This window comes from Lactuca sativa, chromosome 4 (genome assembly GCF_002870075.4).
Source record: "Lactuca sativa cultivar Salinas chromosome 4, Lsat_Salinas_v11, whole genome shotgun sequence".
NCBI classification, from domain to species: Eukaryota; Viridiplantae; Streptophyta; class Magnoliopsida; order Asterales; family Asteraceae; genus Lactuca; species Lactuca sativa.
Window position 1 is genome coordinate 191,081,654 of NC_056626.2, and position 16,077 is coordinate 191,097,730.

The window sequence follows — 16,077 nt, forward strand, 5'->3', positions numbered from 1 at the left end:
TACTCTGATATTTGATTGTTTTTCATGTTTCGGTTTTCAGACACGATGTATGTTATGAAATGGTTTGACCAGACAACGTTTTAATTACAACCGTTTTCTAAAGTACTGATTTAAAAAGAAAATTTTTAGACGTGAAATTTGGGTCGTTACATTGAACATAGTGTTACGGGTTCCTTTATCTTTCGATTCTTGAAGCTCTTCAAGATCGACTTGCCTCCCACTATCCCCTTGGATTATGAGTTCTCATTCTCGGAAAACCCCTCTCCTCGCAACGAAGACAACATTGTCACCTGGTTTATAGAAGAGATAACCAAATGACTTCTGCGGGTAGCCGATGAAAATACATCGCTCATTACGATGTTCGAGCTTGTCGTGAGTCTCTTGTATTACGAAAGCCTCGCAACTCATAACCTTGATATGTGACAACGAGGGAGCTTTCCCTGTCCACATCTCGTGAGGTGTTTTGACAACCTTTTTTGTATGGACTAAGTTAAGGATATGGGCAGCGGTGTCTAAGGCATACCTCCAGAATGAGATAGGTAGCGAAACACGACTCATCATAGAACGAACCATGTCTAGCAAGGTTCGATTATGCCTCTCACCCACACCATTCAACTGTGGTGTCCACATATATGTTCACAATTAATTGATTTATTCTTCTTTTGTGTTTTTTCCTTGTTAGGGTCTTCCATATATTATCATATGATATGTAGAACTATTGCTTTTGACCCTATGCACATGAATTTCTTTTATTTTTAATCATCCAAATTGTTTGTTGAAATGCATATATATATTCCTTTTGTTGTCCTTAAACTTCTATTTCTCTTTTTTGTTATACACATAATATAGATAATTATGTATATTATGTGTCTTGATGAAGCTCTCTTTAGCTATATATATATATATATATATATATATATATATATATATATATATATATATATATATATATATATATATATATATATATATATATATATATATATATATATTTTGAACCTTTGTTGCTGTCATAGATAAGCATATAGTATATATGTTGAACCTTTGTTGCTGCCATTGTATTTTTTTCCGTATGTGTTCATTTTGAAATTAAGTATCTAAGATGTACCATCAAACAACATAATAAAATGGTTATTTTTCATCGGTAATTCTGTTAGATATATAATCTTATTCCATCAAAATTTCTTTGTCCGCAGCACCGTCAAAATGACTTATTTTTATTTACCTTATTTATTATCTAACCGTCCAATTTCACAATTCATATCCAATTACATACGCCCCCCAGATTTGAGATCCTGCAGTGCAGCGCACAATCGCCAAACTCCCATATGATATCTTGCACAGAATCCAGATCCTTTCCTCTTTCTTGTTTCAACACCGTTTTCGCCATTGAAACCTCGAATCCTATTGTGGCTGCAAGAATTTGATCCGTATACGTATCAGATGTTAACACTTTTTGCGAAGAAACCCCTCGTCACTCTCGTTTTCTTCACAATCATCCTATTGTTCGCGGTGATCTCTCTGTCTCCATCTTCACCTTTTTCCCAGATCCCTCTCTATTCCGCCATGTAAGTTCACAAATCCTCCTTCGTATTGCTTTCAGTTTCTGGTAAATTGCTTTAACTGATTTCGGATCTATCCGAATACTCGATTTGCAGCGGCGAATCCGATATATGGAGTGCTAAAAGGATTTTAGAATGGCGACCTTGTAAATGGTGGCTTCAAGGACATTTGACTGGTTAGTTTGTTTCCTAGTTTTTGTCGATTCTCATTCTCATTTCAATCTCTCCATCATTCAAAGGCTTAGAATAGATTGAACTACAGTGAAATACTGCAGCTCTGCCGGTAGAGACTAATGGTTACATTCGTGTGGATTGTTATGGCGGGCTTAATCAGATGAGGAGAGATGTAAGTACAGTTCAAACATTTACATTTTCATTTTGGCTAATCTTCTGATCAATACTTTTGAAGAAAGTTTTATCAAGTATCAACACACTGCTGTTTACTGTTTTCAGTTATGTGATGGTATTGGCATTGCAAGATTACTGAATGCAACTCTTGTTTTACCAAAATTCGAAGTGGCTGCATATTGGAATGAATCAAGGTACTTCCTCGTTACTTCATCTTGTTAAAAACTCAACCAAACCAAAACACCAACTTCATTGAAACCCTTGTGTGTTCCTTCTTCAGTGGTTTCACAGATGTATTCGATGTGGACTACTTCATCCAACAACTAAAAGGATTTATAAAAGTCGTGAAAGAACTTCCTGCAGAAATTGCATCAAAAGAACCTGTTCGAGTGGATTGCAGCAAACGCAAAGGCCAATTTGATTATATCGAGTCTGTTCTTCCCTCTCTATTAAAGCATCATTACATCTCCATCACACCTGCAATGAGCCAACGCCGTGATAGGTACTCAACTCAAACTATTTCAAAATATGGAGGAGGGCATTAATGTCATTTTACTGTCCTGAAATCTTGCAGGTTTCCTGTCTATGCAAAGGCGGCCCTTTGTCAAGGGTGTTACAGTGCACTCCGCCTAACAAACCCCTTGGAGACCAAAAGCTCAGAGCTTCTAGAAGCTATACCCAAACCCTTTCTCTCTCTTCACCTTCGTTTTGAACCCGATATGGTAGCTTACAGTCAATGCGAATACCAAGGTCTTTCTCCGGCATCCATGGCGGCAATAGAGGCGGCACGTGGCGGTGGTGATCGGAAACCATTCACCGGAGACACCGCGAGTGTTTGGAGAAACCGAGGAAAATGTCCACTCACTCCAAATGAAACTGCTTTGATTCTTCAATCTCTTTCAATCCCAACAAACACAAATATTTATTTAGCAGCTGGAGATGGAGTTATGGAGCTTGAAGGGTTGACTTCTGTTTACACGAATGTGATTACAAAATCGTCTGTTTTGAGTGGGGAAGAGTTGAAAGACATGCATGGGAATACGAAAGCTGCTCTTGATTATTATGTGTCGATTAATAGTGATGCTTATGTGGCGACTTATTTTGGTAATATGGATAAAATGGTGGCTGCTATGAGAGCTTATAAGGGTTTGTATAAAACGGTTTTTTTGAATAGGAAGGCTTTTGCTGAGTTTAGTTCTCAGGGGCTAAAAGGGAAAGAGTTGATGGAAGCTATGAGAAAGGCTCAGGAAGATGATTTTGTTATGGGGAAAGGCTCTGCTTTGCCTGATTGTTTTTGTGACTTCAAGTTATGATGTTTTTGTTTGATTTTTGTATCTCTATTTGTACCTTTGTCTTGTAGTTTTTTTTTCTTCAATTTCTAGTACCACTTTCTGCTTATTTATTTTCAAACTTTAGCATTTCATTTGAAAGTGTACCATTTTTATAATAGTTGTACATCGTTTTATTCCAATTAAGCACAACTTATTTACTGAAATGGTGTAAAGGAATAATATTATAACACTAACTTTTGCTTAATAATATAATTTGTAAAGTTGGTGTAAGAAAAAGATGAAAGACAAATTTGTAGAAAGCTAATAAACATAAAAGGTATGTTTGAAAACTATATAAGTTAGAAAAATGGAATATATTTGAAATATTTTTTTTTTATAAAAAAAATGATGTTATGGATTGGAGACGATATTTAGTGGCCACATAGATTTCCCTATCCCTAACTAACCAAAACATTAGGTGCCCATGTTTTTCTACAAAAAAATGTTGTTTTTCCAGCAACCCCTGAACTGTTCTACATTATCCTGCTTTACAAGCATTACGTGAGATGTAAATCAGGTGGACAATTGTCTCTTGAGATTCAAACTCTCAGTTTCTTTGCAAATGTATAAATCTAGAGCCAATTGTCCTAGTCTTTGAGATCTTTGGACTTGAAATCATCAAGCAATATCCGCAAAATCAACGAACCTTCAAAGCCCACCTTTAGCGGGACATACCGATCAAAAACTAACGAATACTTTACAGCGATACCGAGTTCCGACTCATTCAAGTTGCAAGAAACAACAGTCTTCCATTCTTTTCCCTTCCCTTCCAAACAAATACCATATATCAAAGCACCAAAAACAATAGGGCAATCCCTAATCCCAATTTTATCACTCAACTTCAAAGAAACACTCATCATTCCATGAAGACAAAGGCATACAACAATGGTAGTATATGTAGCCACTCTTGGCGAAAAACCATCCAATATCATCCTATTATTAAAATCAAGAAACATAGACTTATTCTTACCTTCATCAAACTCATTACCTTTCTTAGCAACATACTTTGAGAACCCATGAACCAAATAACGAAAGGTAACATCATTCGGTTCACACTTGTTCATTAACATTTGTTCAAAAACCAAAGCCGCCTTTTCTAACTTCCCATTTTTGCAATAGCTTCCGATTAGTATACTATAAGTAACAACATTAGGGATCAAGCCACAAAGTTTCATTTCCTTGAGTAATTTTTCAGCATTGACAAAATCGCCCTTTTGACAAAATCCATTAATCAAAGAAGTATATGTAACCACATTCGGCTTACAGTTCTCTTTCACCATACGACTAAAAATCCCTAAAGCCCCCTCCATATCATGTTGCTTTACATACCCATCGATTATTGTAGAATAAGTAAACTCATCGGGAAAAACACGTGTTTTGATCATCTTTTTGACGAATAAAATCGCATCTTTTAACTTTCCATCTTTACAATACCCCTTAATCATTGCATTATACCCAACAACATCAAGATTCATATTCTTTTGAATCGTATCCTCGAATATCTTCTTGGCTTCATCAAATTGTTCATTTCTTACAAATCCATCTATTAAAGTTGCATACACGAATTTATCGGGTTGAATATTGCGATCAAGCATGTTGGAAAGAAGGTTCTTGGCAGCAGGAAGTTTTCCTTTTTTACAAAGTCCACTCAAAATTACATTATATACCCCTGCATCAGGGAACACTCCTCTTTCTGTCATCTTGTCCAAGATTACCAATGCAGTATCAACTTCCCCTAAAACAACAATTCCATGGATGAGAGAAGCGTATGTTAGTAGGTCTGGTTTTTCGCCATTATCAATCATCTTTAAAAGCAAATCCAATGCCTTGTTTACATCATTTTGTTTGCAATATGTGTTCAAAAGTGGTGTATAAGTTAACCGATTGGGGATCAATCCTATTCTTGAAGCCTGTTCGATAAGTTGCTCAGCTTCTTTAACTTTCCCATGTCTACAAGAATCATGTATTAAAATATTATATGTTATAATATCTGGTGAACAACCAATTTCAATCATTTTTCTCAACATTTCTACTGCTTTTGTCTTGTAGCCATGGCGACATTGAGCATCGATTATGGTGTTATAAACTTGAACATTAATAATCAAACCTCTTGACTTCATTTCGTTTATAAGCCTTTCAACAATACTGAAATTTCCTTCTTTGCAAAGACCATTTATCACTGCTCCATATGTTTGTACACTAGGCAAAAAGCCCTTTAATTTGAGCTCTTTGAATAACAAAAATGCTTTTTCAGCATCACCTTTCTTGCAATATCCATCGATGAGTGTATTGTAGAAGACAACATTGGGTATGCAACCTTGCCCCCATCTATCAAGAATTAGCTTTCTGGCTTCCTCTACCTTTCCTTTCTTACAAAGCGCGTTTACCATTATAGAAGTACTAAAGTTATCAGCACAGCAAGAAGTTCCAGTCTCGTCGTTTCTTTGAAGCATTTCGTCATACACTTGGTGTGCAGTTTCCAGGCGACCACTTTTCACAAGCCCAGACAACAAAGAATTACAAGCAAAAACATTTGGAAGACAGCTGTATGTCTCAGTTACATATGAATAGAATTCAAGAGCTTTATCGATCAACCCACATTCCGAATAGACTCGAATTATATAATTTAAAGCGTCAAGGGTGGGCAATTCTTTTTCGGTTTTCATACGAATAAACACCGAATCAATCTCACGAAAAGCTTTTGACTTGGCTAAGAGCTTTAAAAGAGAAGAATAAGCAATCCCATTAAGAGGACAGCCATAAGGGCGGTGTAAAATCCAATCAAAGAACTTCAACCCCGATTCAACGTCTCGAATTTTGTCAAACACTTGGTGAGCAACATCCGATGGAACGATGTCTTCTTCAGAGAGTCGAGTTTCGAGTGTTTCTTCCCAGTGGGTATTTCGAGTTGTGAGAATGTCACAGATTTGGTTAACGATTTTCTTGATATGAGTCGGAATGTTGGAGGGTGATTTTGAATTGCGACTGTGTCGGGGAGTGATGCGAGAGAGGAGAGACTTCGACATACGAGGAAAGTTGTATGTTGAAATTTAAACAAAAGACGAGTTTTACATATGATGTTTGTACCATTACTGTTCCAGAGAATAAAGTTGACAAAAGGTCTAAACACAATGAGAATAGGTTTATATGGTTGGATTGTATTTGTAATTTTAGTATGATTTTGTAATTTTGTATCTTGTCCCTCAACATCTGTTACATTTATAGATTAATCATTTGTAAGATTGTATTTGGATTTTAGTATGATTTTGTGGATTTAAAAATATTTATGGTTGATTTAGATTTGTTTTAATTTTGATTTATGCTAAATTTGGATTTTATATGGTTTGAATTCAATAAAAAATAAAACAGAACATTGTCATTTTAGTAATTCAGCACAGCACAGCAATTCAAAGGTCTCAACCAAACAGCAACATCATGTTAAACATTCAGTTTTTAAAATTTCAGACTCTCTTAGATCTTAGATCTTATTAGAAATTCAGTTCTTTTAAAAATTCAGATCCTGCCAACACCCCTCATACGGGAGACAATTAGCAATTATGAAACTTTGTATGAATACATTCTTCACATATCAATGAGAAGAAGGCAAGGATTTGAGTTCTATTACTTGCTATATTTATTTAGGGTAAATGACACAAAAAACACTCTTTTTACACAGAAATTCGATTTTGACACCGTGTTTTTTTTTGTGTCAATTTTGACACCGTGTTTTCCAATTTGTTGCAATTCTGACCACTTGACCGGTGAACCAGGTTACATGCTGACGTGGCATGATGACATGTCAGTTTCGATGACGTGGCATGCTAACATGATATGCTGACGTGTCAAAATTGATTTTTTTCTCATAAAAAACACTAAGTTTTCGGGTTTTTTTTTCGATTTTGACACTAAGTTTAATTTTTTCTTTCAACTTTGACACTATGTTTTTTTGTTCCAAATCGAACATCATTTTTCCAATTTTGTTCGATATTGACAATTTTTTATTTGAAACCGTATAAATATTTTTTTAATATATTTAAACCGTATAAATATGTTTTTTTTCATTTAAAAACCATAGTTTTATACAAATACAATTTTTTTTACACTCAAACCATATTTTTATATATAAATATGTATTAGTTATATAAAAATTGTATTTTATATTAAATATGCAACTTTAAAATGTGTTTGGAGGTTTGGAGGCGTGTAGTCGATCAAAACTCAGATATCAAGTTTGCAACCCATCAAATTTTTATATCTTATTAGAAGCTTATGGTTAGTTTGATTCTCATGATATAACTAATGTTTTGAATGTAAGAAAAAAAAACACCTTGTATTAAAATAAAAATGTGTTTTTTAAACGAAAAAAATATGTTTATACGGTTTAAAATGTAATAAAAAAATATATTTATACGGTTTCAAATGGAAAATAGACAAAATTTGATAAATGATGTTCGATTGGAACAAAAAAAACATTGTGTCAAAATTGAAATAAAAAATTAAACTTAGTGTCAAAATTGAAATAAAAAATTAAACTTAGTGTCAAAATCGAAAAAAATGAAAACTTAGTGTTTTTTGTGGAAAAAAAAAACAATTTTGACACGTCAACATATCATGTCAGCATGCCACGTCATCAAAACCGACACGTCAGCATGTAACCTGGTTAACCGGTCAAGTGGTCAGAATTGTAACAAATTGGAAAACACAGTGTCAAAATTGACACAAAAAAAAAACACGGTGTCAAAATCGAATTTCTGTGTAAAAAGAGTGTTTTTTGCGTCATTTACCCATTTATTTATATTTTAAAGCTATCATTATACTCTAATTGCTAGTTATATCAAAAAGTTATTAATATCTAGTTGGGGGTTTTTTAATTTTATTGTCAAAAAGTTACTAAGCTATAAATAAACATGAAAGTTGTGCTATTTCAAATTTTCAGTGTAATAAACTTTAATAAACACTTAACTTGGAAAGTAAAACAAGAAAACAAAAACTTATTATCTTTATACATTTGCATTATACATAAAAGTTGTCAAAGAAAAATATAGAAACAAAAACCATTTTCTTTACACAATTACCCCCATATTTAGCCCTTTTGTATGTAATCAAATCTCCCAACAAAATAACACTCTACCAGATCCACATGATTTTATGTATTCTTTTCCAAAGCTGATAATGCTGGTGTTAAGTAGTTATTCGCTTTGTCTGGCAAATGTGCCACCTACAAAAGGAAAGCAAATATAATAAATAAAAAAAAATCTACCCAAATATAGCATTCTACTTACATTTCTTTTTCCTTATTAAGACATTATATTTTGAAAAATCTTCTCAATTATGATGTACAATGTTATTTCTTAAGTTAAATTTATACTATAAATTTATAATACCAGTTCATACAACTCCTTTCCTGGCTCAGCAACATATTCATAGCATACCTGTTGATTTCCAACAACTTAAGTCATTTCGGATTAAATTAAATTAAAATAAATAATAAATAATATATGTTACCCACATCAAAACTCTTGTTCCTTGCAGTTGAGTCATGCAATGCCTTCACACATATATCCGCCACGTCAGCACAGCTGATCCCCTACAAGTAATTAGCAACCTTCATGTCATTAATAAAAAAAATTAAAAATTTAATTTTTTATTTTTATATCCCTATTCCCACCTGTGATATCCTGTTTCCTTGGTCAAAAATCAAAGCTCGTTGTCCCCCAGGTTCTTCCTGAAATTAATAAAACTATTTTTTATTTTTTATTTTTTTATAATCATAATTTATAATGAACTCACCATTAATGGACCCGGGCGAATTATTGTGTATCCAAGGCCTGATCTTCTTAGGGAATCCTCTCCTGCCTATAAAATATGTATATAAATAAATAAATAAATTATAGTTTAAACTTTAATAATATTAAATTTAAAGGGTAAATCGGTAAAATTTGGTTGGCATTAACCCTGTAATATAAGATTAGAGCAAGAAAGAGCAGACCTTCTTGGCTCTTAAAACACTTTCCCTTCTGCTAACTTCAACTCCTGAACCTGTACACGAGACCAATATGAAGTCCGTTTCTTGTCCAGTCTGCATAGGGGTAAATTAGTAATTTAGCTTCACTACCCATTCATTTTTTTTTTTTTTGCAAAAACTCTAGAAAAAAGAAAAAAGAAATACTTACGGGCAATGCTTTTATATATTCCAATATCATTTGAAAGCTTCTCAAGTCCTGACTCCCTCCAACAGCTGCTTCTGAAGGTCTCTGTCAATGTAAAAATAACTCATCCATCACAATTCATGTTAAAGAGTTTGTCTTAATACATTAAGCCATATTTTTTTGGCTTAATCCATTAAGACATTATTATGTCCAAAATCTAAACCAAGTAAAAAAAAAAAGAAAAAGAAACCTGTCTTCTGGGTTCAAAACGAATGGTGAAAGTGTGCACAAGAAAAGGATCCAATGGTGGATCAGCTGGATTCACAGGGCGAAATGACGAAAAGGGTACTCTCACCTATCAACACAAATATCAGAAAAATAATGTTTCAGGTAAGAATCCCACCTGTCAAAAACCAGAAAAACTAAAATAAGACTATTAAATGCCACATAACCCCATTAATTAAGTAACTAATCTACTTTTCTTTGTATAAGACTTGTCAGTTCTCACCCTGCAAAACCCTACTTTTGTACTAATTCTAGCAAAGTACAAATTGCTTTGACTGGTGTCTGCTGAAGGACCCGATTCAAGAATCACAACATATGATCTTCCGTTTCCCCCTATAGAAATTATCAGACCTTCATACCTGAATTTCGGAAACTAGACTTGAGTAAGAATATTAAAAGGTCAAGATTTCAGATATTTCTAAAACAAAATACCTGTCTAATGTGCTACCAAGAGGAAGTGATAGCTTAGTTGAGAGTTCCACATATCCTCCTCTTGTAAAAACATAACCTTTTTATACGTAGAGAAAAATGTTAACAGATGTGGTGTGGTGTGGGGTTGTTGCTTCTTACTTATAGGATTTGGAAGTGTTTACCTGAAAAAACTGCATCTCCACTCTCACTGAATTCAAATTTGGCATCCATTCCTCCATCGTATTTAGCAGCGACTTCATCTTGGAAATAAGTTCCCTTGCGAACTTCCCACCCTTTTAAGGAATCTGCAGACTTGAATTTTGCAAGTAAAAGCTTGCTTTTGCTGCTTTTTCCAGCTCTTAACTGTGCTAGCTGATTGTTGTAGTCCTGATACAAGATGTAGAGGTAGAACCAAACAATTAAGTATATGCATTGGACTTACATGGTGAAATGATTTTGAAATGTGCAGGAAGAAAAAGGAAAACCTGAAAGGCTTTGCTGAGGTTGTATACACCCTGATAATCAACTCTGTTGAGATCTACGGTTATGGAGGATCGAGCAGTGGCACAATAGATGATCTTACTGCAACCTTCTACAGCAACCCTGAGAGTTGCAGGATCTCCAACGTCTCCTATCACAATCTTCACGGAAGTTGGAAGCATGTCCACAACTTCTTGATCCGCATTCCTTACTAGAGCCTAATTGGAAGAGAAATCAGGTTAGATCAGAAAGTATTTGGAAATATAGTAAAGGTAGGGCAAAGAAAAGGAAAACCTTGACGGAGTAGCCTCTGAGCATGAGCTTCCGGACAACGATACGGCCAACACGGCTGGTAGCACCAACGACGAGGACGGTGGTGTTCTGAGCCCCCGGGGTTGCAAACTCGCACATGGGACCACCCTCCTGAATAAGAAGGCTGCTCTCGTCGTTCGTCCTGGTTGTCCTGGAAATCTGCCCCAATTCCGAGAACTTCCGCCACGCCTCATCGAATATCTGCCTGGATCGTCTCCCTAATCCAACCGGATTGGCGTCGACCAATCTCTTCATCACAGAAACGGAGGACGGCTTCTGATCGTCGTCAATTACATCATCGTTATCACTCTGATCCTGTTTTTTTTCGGGAGGAGGAGGAGGAGACGAAGAAGAAGCCTTTGCGAACACCAAACGTCTGCGAGGATGATTCGTAGCAGCATTCCAGCAATTGAAGCCATTAGAGCTGCTCACAGACGTATTGAGTGTGGCGAAATCATTGGCGATCCTTTTGTGGGAACAAAGTTTACCACCGCCGACTCCGGAGGTAGTCGTGGAGGTCAGTCCGGCGGTTGCAGTTGTCATTGCTTGAATGACAGAATTGAAGTGTATGAAGAGACGATGCTCTTCTTCTTCTTCTTCCTCCTGTCAGCCAGGTCAGCTGAGACTCACACAGAAACTCCAGCCACATAGAGAAGATGAAACTTAAAAAAAACGAAATGATCGAAATCGTCGAATATTGCACAGCAATTTGCCACGTAGAGATGCTTAACTTCACTCCTTAAACGCTCCTAAAAAAATATTGATTTATTTATGTTATAAACTTATCCACTTTTTTTTTCCTTTTCATTTTTTGGATTATATGTGTTATAAACTTATCCACTTTTTTTTTTTTTCTTTTTCTTCTGGATTATATGTGATTATGTGTTATAAACTTATCCATTCTTTTTTCTTTTTGAATTACAAGTAAATCCATTTTTTGTATTCCCATTCCACATTTTTGCTGAATCATCTTTCCATGGTATGATTACTAATATCACTATGTGGTTATAGTATTTAATAGAAAAATATTAAGATTTATTTAGTAGATTTTCTGAAATGTAAATCCATTTTTTGTATTCCCATTTCACATTTTTGCCGAATCATCTTTCCATGGTGCGATACTATCACTATGTGGTTATAGTATTTAATAGAAAAATATTAAAATTTATTTAGTTGATTTTCTGAAATGTATATATTTTTCAAAATTAACACCTACTTCATTTGGAACTTAGAATTTGTTTGGTGATACATTCATTCATTTACAATTCATGTAACAATATTGATACTTATACATGCTAATGAGATATATACCTAATTGGTCATATAATCTCCTCGGCAGAATCCCGACATAAGTCGCCATATGATCGAACCAAAGAGAAGATAAGTTGAACTATCGAACATGTTCACGCGTAATAATGTGTTGTACTACCGAACCAAGATAACAAATGAGTCGAACCATCGAACGACGAAATGAATTACATACAACTAGTGGACGAGATTAGGACAAATAAACCTCGATATAACCGGCAAACAGACTGTAATTTACCGTTGAGGACTACAATAGTGCACATGTTCTATCATAATGGATTAATGACTCTACATAAGTACAACCTTTTGTACCTTCTGCCATCAGAGCATTGATGACGATTGGACTAGAACCTGTTTGGCCAAATAAGGCGACATTTCCCGATGAAATACCTATAAAGACCACGAGAACAGGAAAAACATGTACACAAACACGAACATGTTAATTTAATTACTAAGATTCGATCTAAACTCGTCATCTGAATTAATCATCGAAACATCCTCCCGAGACCTTTTCATGGTGAACGTCTGACGAGTTGTGGTGCTTTTCAAGTTCAAAACTTTGGTCTCTTATCAAGGTAATCAAAATCGGACGTACCACCCAAACGGGAAAATCTAAGTTACATCAAGTGGCATCATCTATGGGACCACACAAAAAATGGTCACATGTAGCGATCTAATCGACGACTTAAGTATGATTCCAAGAATGCAAACTTTGGAAGCTCCCACAAACACACCTTAAGTGACGACGGTAGTAAAAAAAACATAAACATAACAACACATTCCGTCCCGAAAGTTTAAACTATGGGAAATGAAGAAGAACCCATAACCGAAGAACAATAAATGGAAGAGTACGAAGCCATTAAAAGGTATAGGCCCATGGCAAAGTGACAAGTAGAAAAGGAAAAAAAAAGCACATATGGAGAGAGATTGGAAACACATGTCCGTTCACACATACAACTCGAGTGTTTTTTAAATTAAAGTAGTAAATGACTGATGAAATCATGACAAATGTGAGGTTATAAGGAAAGCGAAGAATGAACTAATGACAAAATGTCATGAGGTGTCATAGAAGTTAGAGAATACAACAAGGATTTGATATCCTTAACTTCATAAATTCGTTCACAGATGATATCAACGAAACACCAATCTCAGTTGGGCTCAAACGGCCTAGAGTAAAGCCATATGATGGCACTAGAGATCCAGATGACCACGACGAACTTTCGGTGGGAGTTGGAAGAGAAGTTATGTTAGAAATTTGGTGGGAAGAGAATGGAACAAATGTCGAAGAAATTATTAGGAAGGTCAATATGTTCCTCAGACAAGAAGACTGAAGTGTTAAGAAGGTCCAAAGTGAGGGAAGAGTCGCGTCTAAGGCAAAAATGTATGCTCATTGGGCTCATAACCCTTTGTTAGGGTGTCAAACCCAACAAAGGGGTACAAATTATTACTCTAAAAATCACTACAAGACTATAATTAGAATGTAACACAGAGTAAGTAGGTTCGGTCCACGGAGACCTTGACTAATTGTAATTTGATTGTCTCTTTGCACAATATGTATTGTAACAAAATCAGGGTTTGTTTGTTCAATTAAAATACATCTTAAACACACACAAAAATTGTAAATAAATTCAATTCATCTGGGGCCCCGGTTTATTGGTCTCTTCAGGATTACCGCCTGGGTGCGCAAGGTTGCATACCAGTTGGATTTACCTGATGAGCTCAATCAGGTCCACACCACCTTCCATGTCTCTCGGCAGCGGAAATGTGTAGCCGATGATTCGGCGGTGATTTCTTTGGATGATATTTAGGTCGATAAGCGCCTGAATTATGTGGAGAGGCTGATTGCGATTCTCGAAAGAAAGACCAGGACTCTGCGTAATAAAATGGTGAACTTGGTGAAGTTTCAATGGAAGCACCAGAAGGGTTCAGAGTGGAAGTGGGAGCCAGAGCATGAGATGAGGGAGCATTACCCATACTTGTTTGCAGTAGCGGACTTCGGGGACGAAGGCTGATTCAAGTAGGGGAGATTTCGTAACGCCAGTGTTCCAGGTATTTTCATTTTATCATTGTTTCCTTAAAAGATTGCAAAATTGGTCCCTACGTTGGATGTACGAGATGGGTACATCGAGCGTAGGTCCTTAAAGATGGACATGGATTCCCTCACGTACGCAGGGCATATGGATGCGTACACTAGGCGTACTCATGCAAAGGGAAAACTCTAATTTTTAGGGTTTGGACCCTATTTAAAGAACTTTATGGCCTTAAACCCTTTCTTACCTCCAGTCTCCATCTCTCTTAGCCTCCATCTCGAAACCCTAATTCTTATGTGTGAGTTTTGAAGCTTTAGAGTGACATTTTGGTGTTCTCGATGGTGAAGGAAGACCTTTTAAGTTGTGGTATTACTCTCAAGCCTTTGGATCCAGATTCTTCTCATCCTTGTGCATCTCCAGGAGGTATAAAGTTCAAATCTTGATGCTTGCCTTGCTAGATCTTGTTAGGTTGCAAGTTATGACTTTTTTGTCCAAAAACCTTGGTCTCTTAAGTATTGTCTACTACAGACCATTTGAGCTGTCCTTTCAAGCATTTTAGAGTGTTTAGTGTCATAAAAATGCAAGCTTGGTCCTTGTATTCATCCATGCAAGAGTTATGGAGTTTTAGATGGTTATATAAGTTAGGGTTTTGGTGTTAAGCTCCTTGTAGCCATGCAAAGGAATAAAGGTTTCTACTTTATGACTTTAAACATTTATTAGGCTTATATCTGAAGTTTGGACGTTAAGTACTTAAGCATTAAGACCTTATTTGAGAGTTTGGGATTTAGGGTATTACGTTGGACGTAATTCTCTGTACGTTGAGCGTAGTGGGCTGATACTCTCAGAAAAACCCTTTTGGGTCTTGGGCTCTTAGGGGTTTTGGGATTTGGCTAGTTGGGTCATGAATAGGAAGGGCAAAATGGTCTTTTTTCCATTAGATAGATAAAAGATAAATCAGAAATTCGTTTATGGATTAAATCCAAATTATTAATTAGGGTGGTTATTGGGGTATGATTACTGTGAGGAGCCGTGTTAGCAATAGCTCGAGTGTACGGTTTAATTATCTTCAGTTAGAGGTGAGTCTTCTTACCATACTAGTGGGTCGAATGCACCAATGTCAACCCACTGAATCATATGTGTAAGATGTATGTAATTATGTGATTATTACTAATGCGATTGTATGATATATGCATGGATCCAATCTGGTCTTGGAGTCATTATAGACTTAGGGTTGATACGGACCCGACACAACTACTTGTTGTTACATGGGGTTGATACATACCCATGGGTTGCTACAGACCCGACACACCCACGTGTGGTTATATTTATGTATGTTGTATGTGGTATTTTGGGGAAGCTCGCTAAGCTTTGTGCTTATAGTTATGTTTATGATTTCAGGTACTTTTGGTATGAAAGGGAAGGGCCCAACCTGATCGTAGTGCATCCACCCGTGTTTGTCACACCCCCGAACCAGACGGCGGAAACGTCTGAGGGCTATTGTGACTTAATTGAATACCATCACAATGATTATACATGAATCATAACATCATTCATCACCATGCATTGAAATATTACAACTGATATTATTTACATTCAGTACATTGTTTTAAACATTACAATTCCATAACATAAACCGTTCGATAATAAATCTAAGCAAAACACCATGACATCACTTGGTACTTATTTTTCGGTTTACCTGTTACCTGAGAATACAAGTTATATTGGAAAAACGTCAACATATGAAATGTTGGTGAGTTCATAAGTAATGTTGTGAAAAATGTTTTTTGTGAAGTTTGGAAACCCAGAAAATCCGATATTTTCTGAAAAGAGCATTGTTTATAAAAAAAAAGTGTGAAGATCC

The 16,077-nt window shown here is 35.7% G+C and overlaps 3 protein-coding genes across 4 annotated transcripts; 1 reads left to right on the forward strand and 2 right to left on the reverse strand.

Moving 5' to 3' along the window:
- The first annotated feature begins 1,243 nt into the window (after positions 1 to 1,243).
- LOC111882115 (O-fucosyltransferase 13) lies at positions 1,244 to 3,357 on the forward strand. 2 transcript variants are annotated; one of them, XM_023878479.3, is made up of 6 exons: positions 1,244 to 1,568; positions 1,659 to 1,738; positions 1,838 to 1,908; positions 2,016 to 2,104; positions 2,191 to 2,412; positions 2,485 to 3,357. In XM_023878479.3, the coding sequence occupies exons 1-6, from the start codon at positions 1,444 to 1,446 to the stop codon at positions 3,221 to 3,223; spliced, it is 1,326 nt and encodes a 441-aa protein (XP_023734247.1). In that variant the 5' UTR covers positions 1,244 to 1,443; the 3' UTR covers positions 3,224 to 3,357. The 2 variants fall into 2 exon arrangements, with proteins under 2 accessions (XP_023734247.1, XP_023734249.1); XM_023878481.3 differs by having other exon boundaries at positions 1,507 to 1,568; positions 1,825 to 1,908.
- Positions 3,358 to 3,556: 199 nt separating this feature from the next.
- Positions 3,557 to 6,469, reverse strand: LOC111882114 (pentatricopeptide repeat-containing protein At1g52620). Its single transcript, XM_023878478.3, has one exon. It carries the CDS (start codon positions 6,265 to 6,267, stop codon positions 3,829 to 3,831), a length of 2,439 nt encoding a protein of 812 aa, XP_023734246.1. The 5' UTR covers positions 6,268 to 6,469; the 3' UTR covers positions 3,557 to 3,828.
- A 1,743-nt stretch (positions 6,470 to 8,212) lies between these two features.
- LOC111882097 (protein HIGH CHLOROPHYLL FLUORESCENCE PHENOTYPE 173, chloroplastic) lies at positions 8,213 to 11,533 on the reverse strand. The gene is made up of 13 exons (XM_023878459.2): positions 10,861 to 11,533; positions 10,572 to 10,784; positions 10,269 to 10,473; positions 10,108 to 10,183; positions 9,899 to 10,034; positions 9,641 to 9,745; positions 9,415 to 9,495; positions 9,231 to 9,320; positions 9,032 to 9,097; positions 8,910 to 8,966; positions 8,751 to 8,828; positions 8,626 to 8,673; positions 8,213 to 8,459 (listed from the first exon to the last, which is right to left on the reverse strand). Exons 1-13 carry the CDS (start codon positions 11,419 to 11,421, stop codon positions 8,388 to 8,390), a joined length of 1,788 nt encoding a protein of 595 aa, XP_023734227.1. The 5' UTR covers positions 11,422 to 11,533; the 3' UTR covers positions 8,213 to 8,387.
- Between the last annotated feature and the right edge of the window lie 4,544 nt (positions 11,534 to 16,077).